General features: G+C 43.9%; 1 protein-coding gene across 5 annotated transcripts in view; it reads left to right on the top strand.

Annotated features, from left to right (window-relative positions):
• The window catches only part of Reps (RALBP1 associated Eps domain containing), a 71,215-nt gene that overhangs the window by 31,988 nt on the left and 20,500 nt on the right, over positions 1-18,727 (top strand). For 4 of the 5 annotated variants that reach the window (XM_055066495.2, XM_072288829.1, XM_050171926.3 and 1 more), the window contains exons 11-14: positions 4,509-4,601; positions 8,293-8,386; positions 15,403-15,462; positions 17,544-17,622. In XM_055066495.2, the coding sequence (XP_054922470.1) occupies positions 4,509-4,601; positions 8,293-8,386; positions 15,403-15,462; positions 17,544-17,622 (326 nt within the window). The remainder of the gene's footprint in view (positions 1-4,508; positions 4,602-8,292; positions 8,387-15,402; positions 15,463-17,543; positions 17,623-18,727) is intronic. The other variant, XM_072288830.1, reaches the window with a different exon arrangement.

Below are 18,727 nucleotides of genomic sequence, written 5' to 3' on the forward strand. Positions count from 1 at the left end.
AGTCAACCGTCTGAAGCATTCAATGAGCATGTTTACCTAGGCCACGTAGGTGAAGATCTGGATCGTGAGAATGAAATACCCAGACAGACAAGAATAAAATGGCAGGCAGGCACTCTCGTGGCAGGCACTCTCGTGGCAGGCACTCTCAAGTTATGAATGACAGGTTACTGTTATCCTTGAAAAGAAATGTATGCAATTAGTGCATTGCGTCAGTACTGACATTTTGGGCTCGAACATTGTGCATAGCAGAGGTTTCGGAAACAGCTATGGACTGTGCAACACGCAATGGTATGAAAAAACAGCAGGTGTAAAGGTAAAGGCCAGTTACAACTAAATTTTGAACCGCATAAAAAGCCTAGTTTAAAGGGACACTAAAGCGAAACACTAGATCAGTTTAGACTCATGAAGCATTGTTTGGGAACCCCGCGGGCAATCATTTCAAAAAAATAGTTTGAATATTAGATGAGAAAATTAAGGTCAAAGTATCAGTATTTGAATTTCGCGCCGAAATCCCAGTGCCGGTACGTCAGCGTGACGTCAGGGATTCCAAAGTGTGTTCTCGCATTTGGGCTGCGTTGGCTGAATAAAGGTTCCCGAAACTTGCCATGTTTAATATTTGGTTCCTTTAGAACACAATGTAGCCAATCTGTACCGCTATATATAATTAGTAGGCCCTAGAAGATGCCATCAAAATCCATGACGTCACAGCCCCCAGGTGCGGGAACTTAGGTAGGCGTCGCCACCCGTATTTTTTTCTTGCGCTTTTTCTGGCTTACCAAACGTCTTATCGTTGGTAAGAGTGGTGTTTTTGGTGTTGTAGAACGGTAATTTACTGATGCAGAAGAAATCATTTTTCACTTTAGTGTCCCTTTAAGGTAATGTAATTATAGAGGAGCTTCCGGACAAAATTTGATGTTCAAAATATGAACTTCCCGAAAAGCTTGCAAAAATAGCTGTTTTTAATACTCAAACAAACAAACAAAAAAAAGCAGTGATGACCGCTTGCTGAAAGGGACTCTTAACATAAGTGTAGTTCCTTGTCATAATCCCACAATCTTGGAAGCCACAGTGCTGCATAGCATAGATACCACGGCCACCTCGAGCCCTCTATCCGTGTAAAACGCTCAGGCTACTGCATGCTCCAATTGGTCTCTGTGGTTCTCCAGGCGTGGCTATACGGGCCAGCTTTTAGCACCAGGCACCGGCAGCATGTTGGAACATATCTGAAGTGGCATGCCGGGCCTTGCATCACAGTGACACCACCAGGTGCATGCATTGTCCACTTAGCAGCTATTTTAATGCTGCTAACAAAAAAAAAATTATGCGATTGACAGCTCTGTGGCTTTACCAAGATTGATTCAGTGGTTTATACTACTTGTTTATAACAAATTTAGCCAAAGTGGAATTTAATTGCAGTTAGCCTTTTTGAAAGGCTGGAATAGGGCAGTATGGATTAGAGAGCGGACTCATATTATCGGATGTTGCAGTAGAGACTAAGGAAGAGAAGTGATATTGGGGGTAAGTTGTGCATTGTGTAGAGCTGGTAAGGGCGTATGTCCATTACTGGAACAGGATGGTTGCTAAAAGAGAACACAATTAAGCATGGCAAAGAATGAGGTGGTGTGACCAAATTCGGAAATTTTTGAGCATAGGATGCTGTCAGCTTGTGTAGGACACAGGTTACTGGAAATCGATGGAAAAGAGACCTTTGTTTTGCTGTGAACTTAAAAAAAAGGTTGATGGTGATGTTGAGCATGAGAAGAATAAGCTGAGTAAGGAGGGAACAGACGGAAATACATTCCTGGTCCCGTCATGCTACTGTACATGATGTTTCGTCTGTGCCAACTTAGTGTAGTTTTTTGCTTTGCCTAACTGTCATTACCATTGCATTGTGCACTCTCCCTTTGCTTTTGTGATTCTTGCAACCATGTTGATAAAACGAAGCATGTAACCACTATTGTACAGTTTGGTTATTAACAGATTGTGCTACGTATTGAGTAATAGTTAAGAATTGCCTTTGCGGCCACTGATCGAAAATTTAGGTTGAATGTGCAAGATGACATATAACTTGCATGGTATCCTTGTGCGTAAAACTGAAGTGAAGCAAATGTTTGGAGGTCAAATTGTTTTTGTTTTTTTTTTACATTTATATTGCCAAACTATGGTCCGTAGATTTAATATAACTAGCTCCAGCGGCAAAGCTCCCCGTAGAGCCCATGCATCAAAATCGGTAACCACAAGGGAGCCCCCACATTACTACTACATTGGGCAGGCATGCAGGCGCAGCCGACGAGATGCTATTCAGATGAGGTGTGCAGTCAATGCAATCCTGAGTGCCTCTCAGTATGGTGGCACCACCTAGGTCAGGCACCCTTAAACGCGTAAATTTTTCATATAAATTTTATAAGTAGCCATCAGATCTTTCTGAAAAATATCCAGAATGAGTTTTGCTCATTGTTTATACATACATGCTACATGTAAATATTTGGTTTTGTATAAATTTTTTTACTATTTTTAATGTTACAAGACTGTGAGGTAGCAACATGGCGGCGGTGTTAAGGTTGCCACTTTTGTTGCCCTGCTTTTCCTCCTAAGTTGGTATATAACTCTGCCATTGTCCCGGTGTGATCTCTCTTTTTGAGCTGTATAGCTGTAGTGGCTGTAAGCTTAGCTGCATAAGATCTGTTGTAATTGTAGTGTTATAGCGAAGCGAACCTTGTTAAATTGTTGCCGATGCCTTTTCCATTGCAAGTCTGAACTATTTTAACATTTGCAATCTTTATGCATTGTATTGGTACATCAGGTCAACCATTACTACTAATTGTGCATATTATATCTCGGGCTTCATCAAGGTTGCTAATTTGTAAAAGGGGTGTTAATGACATAGCACAATGACAAACCTTCAGAGCTGCTAAGCAATCAGTGGAACTTGTGTTTCCGCTTAGCAAAATTGATGGTGACAAAAACTGCTCCCACTTCAGATCGAATTGTTCTGATGGCTACGCTCTCTCTACTATATTGGTTGGCAATACAGTAGAATGTCGTTGATGTGATCCCACTACGTACAATTTCCCGGCGCCAGCGTTCCCAATCAATAACACAAAAAGATGACCCAATTGAGTTACGCTTATTTCTTACCGGTTCATATGTTCCCGAAAAACACGATCTCTCAACGCCATCGTTCGCTGCATTGCTAAACTGCAGTCATATGATACGTTTGCCAGCCGCTAGATCCCACATAAACAAGAAGAGGCGTGAGACTTGTGCACTCGAGAACAGTATCCATCCACCCACCCGTGTCATGTGAAAACGTGGGCACGCTCAGTTTCTTGTTCCAGTACCTGCACATCTCCATCCAGGTCATTGCATGCCACGTTCACAGCTATCGCTGCCACCCCTATTGCGATAAGCATCTTCACTTATCTGGTTCACAGTACATAGGGCACAGTGCCATTGGAAGCGTACTGCATGCTTTTAGTAGGCCATAGCCCCAACGCGCTGCCGTCACCTTCTTCAGGAGGCACGATGATGGTGTGATGTTTCACTCCAGTGGCATCCAGCATGGCCCAACAGCTCGATTTCGTTTCGCATTCCCATCGCAGTCTTAAAACGCTGCGCAATAAGAAAACAACACAACTTGGCTCGGGCCAACGAAGCCACCACCAGCCCAACGCACGTCGGCGTCTCGTGCCTCGTGTCGCAACAATTCGCACAATGCTTCGCATTAAGTAGATGTCAACTACAGTTGAGTCTGTCATATTTTTGGGTTACGATGGATGGTACGTTTTCCCGGTTAGTACGTTTTTCTTGTTTTTTTTTTTTTTTTTTCCCTATAACATATGAATGAGGTTCTACTGTAAATAAGAAAATTGGGCTTCACTTTCTCTCGGCTCACCTGAAGCGCTATTTATGAGTGCCTAAAGCTCCCACTTTGTGAGATCGTTGGTTGATTCTGACATTTGTACTCTTGAGACGCTTCGGCATAGAAACAGCTGGAGGTGCGCTGGAGGATTGTCTCCTCTTGGACAGGTTTGACACTGGGAACCAGATGCCACCCTGTCTTCTAGCAGTTTCTTTGTTTCGACTGTCCCAAAATATGCTTGTATTTAACATACATACGCTACGGAATGATTTTCTAAAACTGTCTAGTGTTTTGTTTTCAAGCCTTCAGGCACTAGGTGCTTTAATGCTTGAAATTGCTTTGCCGGACATTGCAAGTCCTTAAAAATCCTCTCCAAAATTGTTTTTTACACAAAAAGGCTGCTATGAACCCTTTTGGTGGGTGTTTGTTTCAGTGTGCTCCAGTGGCTTTCATGTGGACTTCTTAAAGCTTTTGATCAGTGCAATGTATCAGCCTAGCTAAACCTAGCGTGTGCCATTAGCATTCTTTTAACTTGCATCCACGCAGTAGCATTTAGTTTTTATTAACTGCCTTTAACATGCGTGTGTGTGTGTTGGTTAGCATGGCGACAGTGCATTTTTTTTTCCCTTTCCCCCTCCCTCGGCAGTGGACCAAGTTCAGCGACTCCCCTACTAGCACTGTGTCATCTCCCAGCATGAAGCCGGTGAATTTCGATTTCTCCACGGCCTCTGTTGAACAGGTTGCAGCTTCTGTGCTTCTTATTGGCATTTAGAAGGGGTGAGGGGGTGCACTATGCGATACCGCCATCATTTGGTCTGTGCTTGTAGCGTGTGCGCATGCAAATAGTGTGGCAAGCATTGCAAATCATGCATGTTTGTCTCTTTTGTCCTCTTTGTTAAAGCTCTTGCTGTAAACTTGGTTGCTGGTTTGTGAAAGAAAACACACTCATGATCAAACGTTGGCAAAAAACAATAAAAATTAATCTCTTATAGCTCTGCAATGGCTTCAATACATGGCATTGATTGAACAGGCTGTACTACCACATTATTTCAGACAGCAGGCCGAGGCTGCAAAGAGAAAAACAAATTTCATGGCACCATTGATCTCCAAACTTTTGCTCGTGACTGTACATTGAGAACTAATGCGAAAATGATCTGGGGCCTAGTTCATAGGGTTTTTAGTTGGCTCGCCAGATTCTCACTAATAATGTGTTAGTATCAGGATTGGCCAGTGCCTGTTCTTAAGAATAAAGTATAGCTTACGAACTGCTTTGTAGGTACAGGCAACATTTTTTTTTTCTTTTTTAACGAATGTACATTGTCCACATTCTGTAAATTTGACAAAACTTGCTGAAGAATTGAAAATTTTTCATTCATTCTGCAGCAGTACACTTTTCATGATACTGAAGGCAGAAGAAATGTGATGAAACTAAATTTTGAAAGGTCAGAAATTGTTGGCACCTAAAAGTGGTCACTAATTGACAAATTAATAGTAAAACAGGAAGTTAGTCGCTTGCTTTCCATCTTCAGACATCGTATTTTAAGATCTGGTACCCAACCAGCAGTGCCATCAGGACACTGGAAAGCTGCATGGGCTTAACCCTTTGAGGGTCAATGACGTAAATATACGGCGGCGCGAACAAGTCCAAAAATGGTCGATGCCGTATATTTACGGCGCCGTCTGTACATTTTAAAAGGGCGCCAATTTCCTACCTTTTTCTTTTCGGTCATGTGCTGCCACTATGTGGCAATACAGGGAATCTTTTTTTCACGCACCTCCCTCTCTCGGTTTTCGTTGCATGGTTTGCTTTAACGCTAGTTTGCCTCCGCGCATCTATATACTACCGCTCGCGCACGCTAGGGTGGGCAGCGGTTTGGGTTTTGTTCCGCGGGCGGTTTGGGCTTGCACTAGCAAAACTGGGCTATCTCGTTACTAATCGCTCAAAGGGCGACCGCTTGTTTCTCGCTCGTTTAGTGCTCACAGGGGTGCACATAGGAAGGATGCCGCCGTGCATGCGTTTCTGTTGCTCTTTTTTTTTTTTTTTTTTGACACTCGTGAGAACTAATTGCCTCTGGTTGGTGATAAGATGAAGATTAGCGGAAGTTTGTCACACGTTTTGCTTTTTTGACGGGCACACAACCACACAGTTTTCTTGAGTGCGTGCACCTAAGTAGTTCGATTACAGGATGGATGTACATATTAGCGTAAGAGCAGGAACATTCGAGTCTTGCGAAATATTCTCGTGTGCGCATTTTCAAAGCCTTGAACTACGTGTATAACAACGCATCAAATTTTAAATTCTTATAAGTTTATTTACTTCTTTATTGCTGTTATTCATCAATGAAGAGTACATATATATACCAACGCAAAATACTTTTTTCCCACTTTACGGTCACCCTAGAAAAATTACGGCAAATTTTTTTCGAAATAAGTCCCTAAGAAGTGGAATCTGCAATAAAAAAATCGACCCTGGGCGGTCGCATATGGCGAAAGAAATCGACCCTCAAAGGGTTAAAGGAATAACTGCCTTGCAATACAGTTGTAGGTAAGATGGTCTATGAAATTTGACTCCTCAGCACTCCAAATAACAAACATTCAACCAGCAGCCAAGTTTGTCAACTTTTGTGTTTGTTCATTTGGTTTTTATGCCTTTCTTTTGGTACATTGCATCATGCTTTTAAGCATTGCACATACGATGGGCCCTCTCCACGATTGCTCGGTTCACTTTGCCGCGTGGCACTCTCACGCACTCAACTTGATTTGCAGAAGAACACAAATGCTTGGCAGCCATGCATGCTAATGCTAGTGGGTGTTGTCACGGGAACCGTGCGAACATTTTTTCACCCTGTTAAATTTCACTGTGTGCATGCCCGCTGATTTGCCTCTACCGTCATTTGGTTGGCATAACACATTTGCAGGAAAGCAAGCTTAGAACTTTGGGAAGGGTCTGTTTCTGTTAACTAAGCAGCCTATCCTACCTTATTGCTGATTCTTCTTGGGAAGCCTGCTGCATAAATGTGTGGTATATTGGTGCATAAGGCACAGTGGTTTCTCTATTCAAAGGAGTGTTTGCACTTGCATGCCTACTGGTGAAGGGAGCTAGTCATATCAAATTAGCATTTGTTGGGTTAGCATTTGTTGGCAATGCCGCATTATGCATTTGTGTACCGAGGCTGCAGTTCTGTGAAGTGACTGAATATATGAAGTGCCTATGTGCTATGCTATGTGGCCGTGAAGTTGGTTGATTTTGTGGAAGAGAATTTCACACGAAACTTCTTTTTCTTCTTTTGCTGTACTTAAGTAGCTATGACCAGCGCAGCAGAAAAACCTCATAGGGAAGCTCAGTGAAAACCAGGGGCTATGAATGTAAACAGTGTAAACAAAGTGGAGTTCTTATGTCAGCGTCCTCAAAAACATAGAATTTTGGTCGTGAATTTTGCAGAAATGTATGTGCTTTGCATACCTGACCAGCATCATACCCATATTTAAAGGGATACTAAAGAGAAAAATGATTTCTTGGGCATCATTAAATTACCCTTCTTCAACAGCAAAAACACCAATCTTACCTCGATAAGACGCTTAGCAAGCAAGAAAAAGCGCAAAAGCGAAATACAGGTTGCAACGCCTCCTTGAAGTTCCAACACCAGGCCGCTGTGACGTCATGTGACGTCAGGGCCTATTTACTCATTTAGTGGTACAGATTGACTGTGTAGTTTTCTAAAGGAACCAAGTATTCGACATGGCAAGTTTGGGGAACCTTTACTGAGCCAATGCTGCCCAAATACGAAAACATACTTTGGAATCACCAACGTCACACTGACGTTCTGGCGTAGGGTTTTAGGCTCGAAATTCAAATATTGGTGCTTTAACCTTCATTTTCTCATCTAATATTCAAACTATGAGACAATAATACCTGCAGCATTGATGTGGAGGCAGACATGAGTACTGTTGCTGAAGGAAGCATTAAATGTAACTAAATAATGGTGGATTGTAAGCAGACTAATCTTAATAAAGAGCAAATAGCGGACTAAATTATGATTAAATTATTACCGGTAATGTTTGTCATACCAGTTTTTAGTGCCATTTTGTCATTAAACCTGCATATTTTAGCACGAGTTCACAACACCCAGCAAGCAAATGACTCTATTTTGAAAATTGCCTTTTACAGAAAACGCAGTAATATATTATTATGAATAGGGTCCATAGCAGTCAGTTCTGCGTGGCTTAATTTGCTCCCTGTGCCTTTTTAAGAAAATGAGGGAAGGCAGGCATGTTGAAGACCTTTGAAAAAGTGTCGTTCATCAATTGCGTAATGTGTTGATATTTACGTGCCAGCTCTGTTCATTCAGAAGCCCTTCTCAGCTGCCCTTGCAGTTAAGGTGGGTGACCCTGCCCATTCCCTCTCCCTCTCTGGGTGCTTGTGCATGCAGGATCCCAGGATACTGCACCCAGTTGCTCGTCGCGTGTCACCCGACGGGCATGCCCTCCCCTACAATGAGCAGGACAAGGCAGGCCTGTCTGCGGGTATGTACACATTTGCCTTGTGTGGAGTTTGCTTAACCCCACAAAACCTAAGCGTATTTTGCATGAAAGAAAATTTTAAAAACTTCTTGCCTCTATTTCTTGCCATGTGGAGTGTACATCTGTACCAAAAAGAAAACAAAAAAATGTTTTTGAGTCAATAATTAGTATAATTAGTCTTCTGAACTTCCCAATACTGAAAGCTCGCGCTAGCATATAAAAAAAAATGCCATTACTTATTAGGTTTGAGTTAACTCTCCCACACTTAAATAAGAGTTTCAAGGTGTCAAGTTGGGTGTATCAGACATTATACTTAGGCAGTGTATCATTAGGACTGCTAATGTGACATTTTTTTACCTGTCATTTTCTTATGCTGGCTGGAGGTCCACACCATCCTAATCTTAAAAAAGATACTGGCAAGTTCCACATGTTCCAGAAGAAAGTATGAATGACACTCAGTCTTTTTCATGGAGTGCCGCTGGGCATAGAATGCAACACTGGCGATACTGCACGGCCGGGTTTGCTTTGTAGAAAAGGGCTTTCCATAAACGGCATCCGAATCCCGGCTCGACCTCTGCTTGTACGGATCTTTACATTACAGTTGGAATGTAAGTGGGGGGCACGGGTTTTAAGGCTATCTTTTATTGCTTTAGAATCAAATTTAATAAAAGTTGCCATGCTTGTATAGTTTCTTCTCCTGCTTCTAAAAATGAAGTTATATTTTTCTGTAGGTTTATTGTTTCAAGAGACAATTAGACAAAGATTAAACAATGGACGAATAACCACTGTACAAAATTATACATATAGCACATGGATCAATACCAGAAAGCATAAGACATGCAATGATAGAAGCACTTTTATGATTGGGTCATTATTCCTTGTGTTATAACACCCTAAACTCCACTGTTTTGAACACATTCTCAAAGTAGTCTCACAAAAAATTAACTTCAAGAACTTATAGCAAAATTATTTTTAATCTGTTCCCTATATTGTATGCTCCAAACATCTAGCTCCATGCTGCAAAAAGAATAATTCTTGTATCTGTGATAAGTACTGGTGTATCACAGTAAAAAGTTTGCTGGGTGCACGAAATAATTATTTTGTGAAAATGAAGAAAAAAACAAATCACCTAACCTTTAGCTTTAAAATTAATATATTATGGTGGAAATATTAACGCATAAGATAAGACACTTGGCAGATGAAGAAAATAAAAGAAGCAGATTGCAAAAAAATGTTCTACAAATTAATTTTTTTGGTAATTTTTTACCTAAAGACTCCTGTCCCTCCTTAAAGAAACCACCACACGCCACATCCGCACTTTCTGGAAAGACCATGGCGACAGTTGCGCACAATATCACTGTGGGATTTGTGGGTCTGCGCTGAATGAGATTCATCCATGATCGTACGGTTACACATATTTAGGAATGGACTCGAACGTTCTGCAAGCTGGTAGCCACTTTCGAAACTAGCAGCCTGTGTGTTAGTGTTGGCAGTCACCGACGCAGGGGCCGAAGGGAGAGGGCCGGGAACGAAAGCATGTAGCGACTGCGAAGCATCGGAACACTGAGCGGCACGCAAGGAGAGGCGCACATACTTTTTAGGGCATTCGAGAAGAGAGGACAACTGGTTCCAACTGGAAGTCTGTTCTGAAACGCTACACAACAGTAGTCCACCTGGCTTGTTGTCCACGAATGAAAATTGGCCATTTAATTTAAACAGCACATTGTAATCGACACGTGGCCGGGCTTCTTCACACGTGATTCGCTGTACAAGTGGGGTGATGGCGGCACAATACGTATCGGAAATAGTTATGTAAAATATTCACACTGGATATGAAGTATGATGCACGTTCAACTCTATGCAAGTGGTTTAATGACACACTCGAAACCCTCAACAACGAAATTCTCGAGACGACGAAATGTTTTCGTATCCCCGGTGAACGGCCGTAGGATTCAATGCATTTCGTACCTCTCGACGACAAAATGACGCTTTACTACAATTCCACACCAACGAAATTTGCCTGAACGTAACCCCTCATATTACTCACTCGTGCAAGGTTGGCAGGCTCCGAAATGTGCTCAAATGCAATTGCTTTGCACCGAAATTGCATAAAATACCACCACATTACACTTGCAAGGGCACCGCCGTTTTTGTTTACAAAAAACAACCAAGCTCCGAAAGCAATCGCATGCACTGGACATACGTCATGGTCGCCATCTTGTTTGTTGATCACCTGTTTGAAATATGTTGCTGCAACATGCGACGACGGTTTCTGCACACCTAGTGCAGTGTGTAATGTGCACCTCGATCAGAAAAAATGCAGCAAGAATGAGGAAATGCACGTCCCATCGACGTGGAATTGTTTATGGCACTTGAGATGGCGGTTGCAGCATGGAGTGGCACACATCAAGCCGTTATTGAGCAATCGTCCGGGAATACGCATCCCTTGCTTCGAGAATGCCGGTTTTGGTGCCACCTGACAGGTACCATCGCGTGCAGATTTGGCACTGGGCGTAGATTTGCACGCAGGTGCCGTAATCTCGATCGATTGCCTTCGGGTATATGAGATACAATCACTTTCACGCTCAGCACCGGAGGCATCGGCGCCTACGGGTGACAGCGTGCGCTGGAGAAATGCTGCTGCATGCACGGAGCGCTGTTGTTCTGCGTCTGGTGCTGAGTTACGCAAAATCTCACAAAAGTTATCGCATCTCCGAAAACGCATGCGGCGCACTATGTACTGTCGGCAATGCGGTTCCATATTGACACGTACATTTGTATATCATTCCCGGTTGATCGCCTTTCATGTGTTAAATGTTATCGCTCAGCGCAAGACGTGCGTGCATGTATCAAAAGTTTCTTGAATGTGATCGATGGTACTAACCGTTGTCTGTCATCACGGAACCTTGTGTAATCTGATTGTATGCGCAACAAGAATTGTGTAGTGCTTTCTGGATTGGATTGGATTGGATTGGAGAAACTTTATTTATGCCTGCAGTTGGGCGCTCGCGCGCCCCGACGAGGGCCTACGTCATCCTCGAAGTTGCCGTTACTCGGCGCGGGTCTCCGCTCGCCGTTGCCGGCTCGCTGGGTCCGTGCCTTTCGAGCGCCTCGAGGACCTGCTGGACGGCCCAGAGCTGATCGTCTCGGTCGTAGCTCTTTGCGGCTGCCTCGAGCCGCGGTGGGAGTGTTCTTGATTTAGCGTCTTCTGGATATTTAATGCAGACCCACAAGATGTGCGTGTAGTCTGCGGTCTCCCTCCGGCAGACTCTGCACATATCTGTCTGATATGTCTCGGGGTACATGCGATTCATAAGTTTCGGGCTCGGTAGCGATCCGGTCTGGAGCTGTCTCAGTACTACCGCCTCCGCTCGACTCAGTCTCGGGTGCGGGGGTGGAAGAGTCCTGCGAGCCAAGCGGTAGGCCTTCGCGATTTCATTGTAATCCGTCATGCGGTCCTTAGTTCCGAACCACGTCGGACGGTCTGTCGCCGGGGCGCGGTTGGTTAGCGCTGGCGCCGCGGCGTGTGCCATCTCATTATGGTTCTCATTGCGTTCCGACGCGATGCCCGCGTGCGCCGGGAACCACTTGAGTCGTACTTTTCGTTGTCTAGTTTTACCGCTCGCAGTACGCGCTCAGCCTCCCTGCAGATTTGCCCTGTGGCGAAGTTTCGCACCGCCTGTCTTGAGTCACTCAGCACCGTGTGGCAATTTGCGTCGGCGATGGCCAGGGCGATGGCTACCTCCTCCGCTTGTTCCGCTTCGGTGCTTCTCACGCTCGCTGCCGTCCTCGTGGCGCCGGTTGACGCCTCTATGACGACCGCTGCGAAGGCGTTCCGTTGGTATTCGGCCGCGTCCACGTACCGCGCGTGTTCGTCGTTGGCATGCTGGTCGATGAGAGCCTTGGCCCTCGCCGCTCTTCTTCCCTTGTTGAACTCGGGATTCATGTTCTTCTGTATGGGGTCGATTCTGGTCTGGCGTCGGACCTCTTCGGGGACGGGGAGCTTCATCTCCACCTCGTTCGAGCGTCCTATTCCCAGATCGTCCAGTATCTTCCTCCCGGCTTTGGTCATGGACAGCCGCTCCAGTTGAGAGGTCCGTTGCGCTTCGGCTATTTCTTCGAGCGTATTGTGTAGCCTGAGTTGTAACAAGCGGGTCGTGCTTGTGGACTCGAACAGGCCCAGCGCCGTCTTGTACGCTCTTCTGATGAGCACGTTGATCTTGTTTCGTTCGTGTTGCAGCCATCTTTGGTAGGCTGCAACGTACGCGACGTGGCTGATGATGAAAGATTGGACGAACCTAATTAGGCTCTCCTCTCTCATGCCAGCCTTTCGGGAAGTGACTCGTTTGAGGAGTCGAATCGCGTTGGCTGCTTTTGCCTTGAGACGGGTGATGGTTTCGCCGTTCCTTCCGTGCTTTTCGATGACCATGCCTAGGATCCTAATTTTGCCGACCTCGGGGATCACGTTGCCGGATTTGGTCACGATTCTGATTTTTTCGTTTTCGCGTTGTCTGGTCTTGCCTCTGCTGTATTTGGTAGGTGGGAGTATGAGAAGCTCAGATTTGCTCGGCGAACATCTCAGTCCGGTGCCTTCCAGCTGGTCTTCTATTGCGTCGACGGCGGCTTGCAGCGCGCCCTCGATGTGGGCGTCGCTGCCACCGGTCACCCATATCGTGATATCGTCCGCGTAAATGGTGTGCCTGACGTCTTCGATGCGCCCGAGCTTTTCGGCCACTCCGATCATTACCAGGTTGAACAGCATCGGCGAAATGACCGATCCCTGCGGTGTTCCGGTGCTCCCGAGCTTCTTCTCTTGCGTCTGTAGGTCGCCTGCTCGTAGCTCGACGGTCCTGTCCGTGAGGAAGTCCTTGATGTAGTTGTAGGATCTTTCCCCCATGTTGAGCTTGGAGACTTGGGACAGAATCGCCGAGTGTTTCACCTTATCGAAGGCGCTCTGCAGGTCGAGCCCTAGGATGGCTTTGTTGTCGCGGGTGCTGCCACCATCATCGATGATTTGGTGTTTGAGCTGCAGCATCGCGTCCTGCGTGCTGAGATGCTGTCTGAAGCCGATCAAAGTGGCCGGGTACAGCCGGGTGAAGCCGATCAAAGTGGCCGGGTGCTTTCTGGAAGACACCCGGGTGGTAGCAATTGCACTTGAAGCCGACGCACTTGAACTGCTGATAATATTCCGGCGATCGACGGCTGTGTTCGCCGCTATCATTGTGCTTTGAGTGTAATTCGCTTTTGTGGGCCCAGGTTCACCCAATAAAAAGTTAGGTAAGCTATTAACACTTTTGCTGCTGTGTTTTTTCGCCATCACTACTACGTGACAATATCCTCGAGGAAGCTTGGTAAAGTAGGCCGATAGAATTTTGACTGTCAAGTATTGTTCTGCGATGCTTTATACATCTGTGCTGTCTCATTTCTCAACAACTAAATTCTTGCAAAAGCAAATCTTTTCACATTCCCCGCCATTTTGCTATTGCGAGGTTCAGCTGTTTTCATTCCGTCAGCCTTTGAGAAAACTGATGCCAATTCAGTCTACTCGACTGTTGAGTCACCACAGAGGATGAAAAATGTCAGTGCATTTCAAGTAGCATGAGATGACGAATATCTAGGATGTTGCCATCAACATGCCAACCCACTACACAATTTTAACATCTTCATCGCTGTGTTCAGGCAAAGAAAACTGGTTTTTAGCATGACAAACATAGAGATATATTTGCTTCACCCATGTACATTGCGCCACTGTTATCTGCATCTAACCTTGCTAGTTAAACAAAAAATCGGTTTTTCATGTTGGTGCCATACTTTGGGTAATAACAGATCACTGTAAAGTGATTATGTCCCCGAGCTATTCCTAAATAACTTGCAGCTGGCTGAATGTATTTCTCTGTTTCTAATTTCACAACATTTAGTGAAATCAGCGTGATTTTAGTTTCTCGCTTACTTTGGGTCCTGCACTATCATTCGTGACCTTTGACCTGATAAGTTGCGGTGCAAGATTGTGCTCTTGGGTTACTACCTGTAATGGGTGTTCTACTTTATAATGTTTCGTTCACACTTCATTTGACCATGATAGTACATTCCTTGGTTTGTATTTACTTTTGCTTAGGTATTTAACTTTGTAATCCGAGAACGGAATGCTGTCTGCATGGTATACATGGCTTGAAAGTTGTCGTCGTAGTTAAACTTCCATGGCCATTGCACTAGCAGTTACGCTAAATAGAACTAAGAACACAAACCTGGACAAAAGACTTGGACGGTAAAGTACAAAGTAACTCAAGGTGAAACTATGATCAGAACTTTGCTGCCATCGTTTATCAATCACCCTCCTTTCTGGCAAATTTTGTGAATGGTAAGCATCGTAGTCAAGTTCGCTTTCCATTGCGTAACTCTTGTTAGCGTCCATGTTTTGTCTGGCTTAGTTTAACTGTAACTGCTAGTGCAAGGCCTAGCAGTTAACCAAATGAACCATGTGTCAGACTCCAGACAGTGCTGGAGGAGCTACACAAATAGTCCTGCCATAGAGGTCTCACTTCATGCTTTTCACTGTGCAATTGTTCTTGATTTGCAACGTTTTTTACCGAATAATTATTTCATGCATTACAGTTAACACTTGTGGAAAACTTGCTATGTCAAATCACATTGTTTTGTGCCCCTTTGTACTTGCAATATGTGACATATGTACTATGTTTTGGTCACAAGCGCGAGTGGTGCACTCTGGCCGCTTTTCACAAGAACATGTTACTCCGCTCGTCTGGTGGCAAGTAGAATGAAATATGCGGCACCTTTTGTGTAATAATCACATCATATTTTGCGATATGAAAGTGTGCGTTTAATGGTACACCAAATTATGTGACGCATACTGCACCTTTCTTTTCACTTGTGATGCACTATTTCTTTTATAGCGAATGCAAGCAGTGGTAGAATGCTTTGTAATGTTGCTTTCTAGTGCTTTCTAATGATTATAATATCAGCTGATAGTCACTTATTTTTTTTTTTTTTTTTCATTGCAGATGCATGTGGTGATTGCAGGTCTGGAGCAGCACCAAAGAACATAGTGAAAAGGCTTTCTGGTAAGTAGGGATGCAGTTAACCTCATTTAAGTGTGGTTGGAGATGCATTTACTTTATTACAAATTTGTTTGTGCCATGTTGCTTAATTTACGTATGACGGAAACATGGATATGTGCACGATATCAGCTGCATGATAGAAGATACCTCTCGTCAGCCAGCGCTTGAACCTGGGTCTGCCACTTTGGGCCAAGCACTGCGCTGTGAAATTAATCCCACAGATCACAAATTCCCTTGGAAATTGTTGTAGCTGGCTTCAATATTTCAAGCAAGATCTCTGGTGTGGCAAGTTGCTCCGCACTACGCATCTTGGAAGCGCCTATATTTGCACTGGTGAGCTATGTTGCAATCACTGTGTGTCGCCACGGTGTTGCATATTTTAGGGCCACACGAAAATAGATTCAAGTCTCTCCTCATCATTGGTGCATTGAAATTAGAAATGTCTTTGAAAAATTGACTGGTTGGGAGCAAGCCAAGAAATGATGGAAGAAATGCAAGGGCAGGCTATTTGCTTTCTAAGATGTGTGCTTTGCTAAATATTTGCGCAGATCTGGGGGAGTGTTCTTTTTTTTTTTGCTTTTTTTGTCATAGGCGCTTCAACATATCTTATTTATTCGATTATACGGCTAGGACAGTTTGGAGACTCAAGAAAAAGAAAATACGAATGCACATTAATATAAGGCAATATACAGTAGCTGATGGATTATTCACTCATTGAAGGTTTCCCAAAATACTCAGTATGATAAAAAGCCCCCAAAGAAACGAATTTACCAGAACAAAAGAAAAATTTATTTAACAAGTGGTCAAGAAAGCTGGTGAATGCAATGCTCTGGGCTCATGTTTACATGCGATTGGGTGAGTGCATTTGTGCTAATGCAATGCTATCAGGGTAAAGTATGGTTGCAGATTAAATCTAATTTTAATCTGCTAGTCACATGGAGCACTTTACCGCTTTCCCTTAGCAGAACGACCGCGAGTATGCAACTGTCATTGTGGCCCACATAGGCACAGACAGTAAGGCTAATGGATACGAGCAAAAAGAACTTGTAAAAGAAGACAAGAACCTCTCTCGCTGGGTTGTGCAAAACTGAGAGAACACGACAACTTCCTTTAAAAACTTCGACTGTCAGTTTCTTTTTGCCTTGTGGCCTACACTTGTGTGGGCAATCCATTTCACACTTGGGACTGGAATTACAGCCAGTCATATTATGTGTTGACTCGTATTGTGTGTTGACTGTTAAACATACAGTAGAATCCTGAATAGTAAACTAGTTGGGACTGAGCAAAGTGTTTGCCTTGTATATTGGGAGCTTCACTTTAGGAGGAGTTACTCCAAACCCATATTTCAGTCGACAGAATAGCCAGCAGTTCGCATCATTGCATGCTTAAAAACTGCAGTGCTGCAAATCTTGAACTTAACTGGCAGCGGCCGCTGACAGAGAGCTGCTGCTTGTTTTGGGGTGGGTGTCTGAAGCTAACATCAGTTCTACACATGTATAAGTAAGTTTAGTTAATGATGTTGGTTAAAAGAAAAGTTTGCAAAAGGCTGCTGCATTTTTTGGGGTTGTGTCACTAGCTAAAACCCACAGCTCTGACTTCAGGCCGGTGGTTAGTGTGCAAGATCGTCTATGGCTACTAACAGTGCCTCCAAGGCTGCTTGGTGTTTACTATAACTTTTTTTTTTTGACTTGATAGTTGAGTACTTCACGTTTCTTGCCTCCAAAAGTGTACAATATCTTTTGGGAGCAGTGTGTGTTTGTGCTCATTTGTTCAATAATATAAGCAAATTTTTGCTATATTTAGAGTTGACTATTATGCTGTAACAGGGTTCAGCTGTCGGTTGCTAGCATTGGGGCCAAACACTTCAAAATGAGCACACTTCAACAAGAGGTAACTTGTGATGTGTTCTTTGGGGTTAAATTTAGTGGGCCATAATTCGTTTTTCATGTTGTCGCCTTCTTTTTTTGCCTAAAATACTGCCTTTCCTTTTCTTCATTTTGTATGCCATCTAAGGACATTCATTAGCAGAACATGGCAAGGAAGCCTCTTCATGTTATTAAACATTTTCTTTTTTTCTTTTGAAGGCCCTGTTGTGCCTACAGCTCCTCAGCAGACATTGGCTTATGTTGTCACAACTGAAGTCTCGGGAGACAATGCTGCAAAGTAAGTTGACCATCTCTTGCAATGCTTTATGCCATACCTTTTTCTCTTCTGCAGTATTCTCAGAAGCTGTTAACTTGAGCATCGTAGCATGTTGACTGTTTGTTACTGGAAAAATATATATACATACACACACATATATTTATTTACGAACGAGAATTAAGCAATCTTAGGGGCGCGATTTTTATTCGTTTTATGCTAATGTATGTGCTGTTTACTTTGCTTTGTTGAGCAATTTTAGCCTTAGTCTTACAGGGGTATGAGCCATTGCATTTTTTGCTTGCTTACGGGGGGATATGAGCTATGGAGAAGGTCACAGGACTTTTTTTTTTTTTTTTTTTTACAACTCAACTAGACGCTGCATTTCGGTACATTGTATGCATGATTGCAATGAATGTATGCACTGTATGCTTCTTTGCTGATCACTTGTAGCCTATGCATTATGAGAGGGATAACCCATTGCATTTTTTGCTTGCTTAGGGAGGCTATGATCCATTGGTGATGATAGTTTTCGTACTATTAAACCGGGCAACATGTCTCTTTTTTTTTTTTTTTTTTCGAGGCCATTGGTGTATAAGCCACTTAAGGCTTTTGCCTTAACAAACGTAAATGAAAGTTGATGAAAAAAACAGCTGGCCACAGGTGAATTACAAACCCATATCTTCGCATTACGTGTGTGATGCTCTTACCAATTGAGCTACCATGGCGCCATTTTCCGATCCACTTTCTGGGCTATCTATGTTTATCTTTTAGCAAAGAAGAGGAACGCTATCGTGAGCCAGCCTCTCCAACGCTTTTGCTCGTGGAACGCTGCTTATGCTGAGAGTCTGTGCCCTGTTCTGACAGTCGGCCCAAAGGCTGGTGACTGATAAACACCTTTGCAATCTATTAAATGTAACCCTAGGAAGTGCTAGCCAGTGCCACCACTCACGACCCCGTAGGCGGAGGTAGAACATGCTTTCTGCTGCAGGCGTCACGTCTACATGAACTTTTTGGGTGAAGGCCACTGGGCAATAAACCCACACATGCTGCCTGAAGGCATCAAAGCAGCTGCATTCGAGACCCTCGCTATGCAATGTAACATTCCACATCCACCTCCAAGGCCATG

Source organism: Dermacentor andersoni, chromosome 6, assembly GCF_023375885.2.
Source record: "Dermacentor andersoni chromosome 6, qqDerAnde1_hic_scaffold, whole genome shotgun sequence".
NCBI lineage: Eukaryota > Metazoa > Arthropoda > Arachnida > Ixodida > Ixodidae > Dermacentor > Dermacentor andersoni.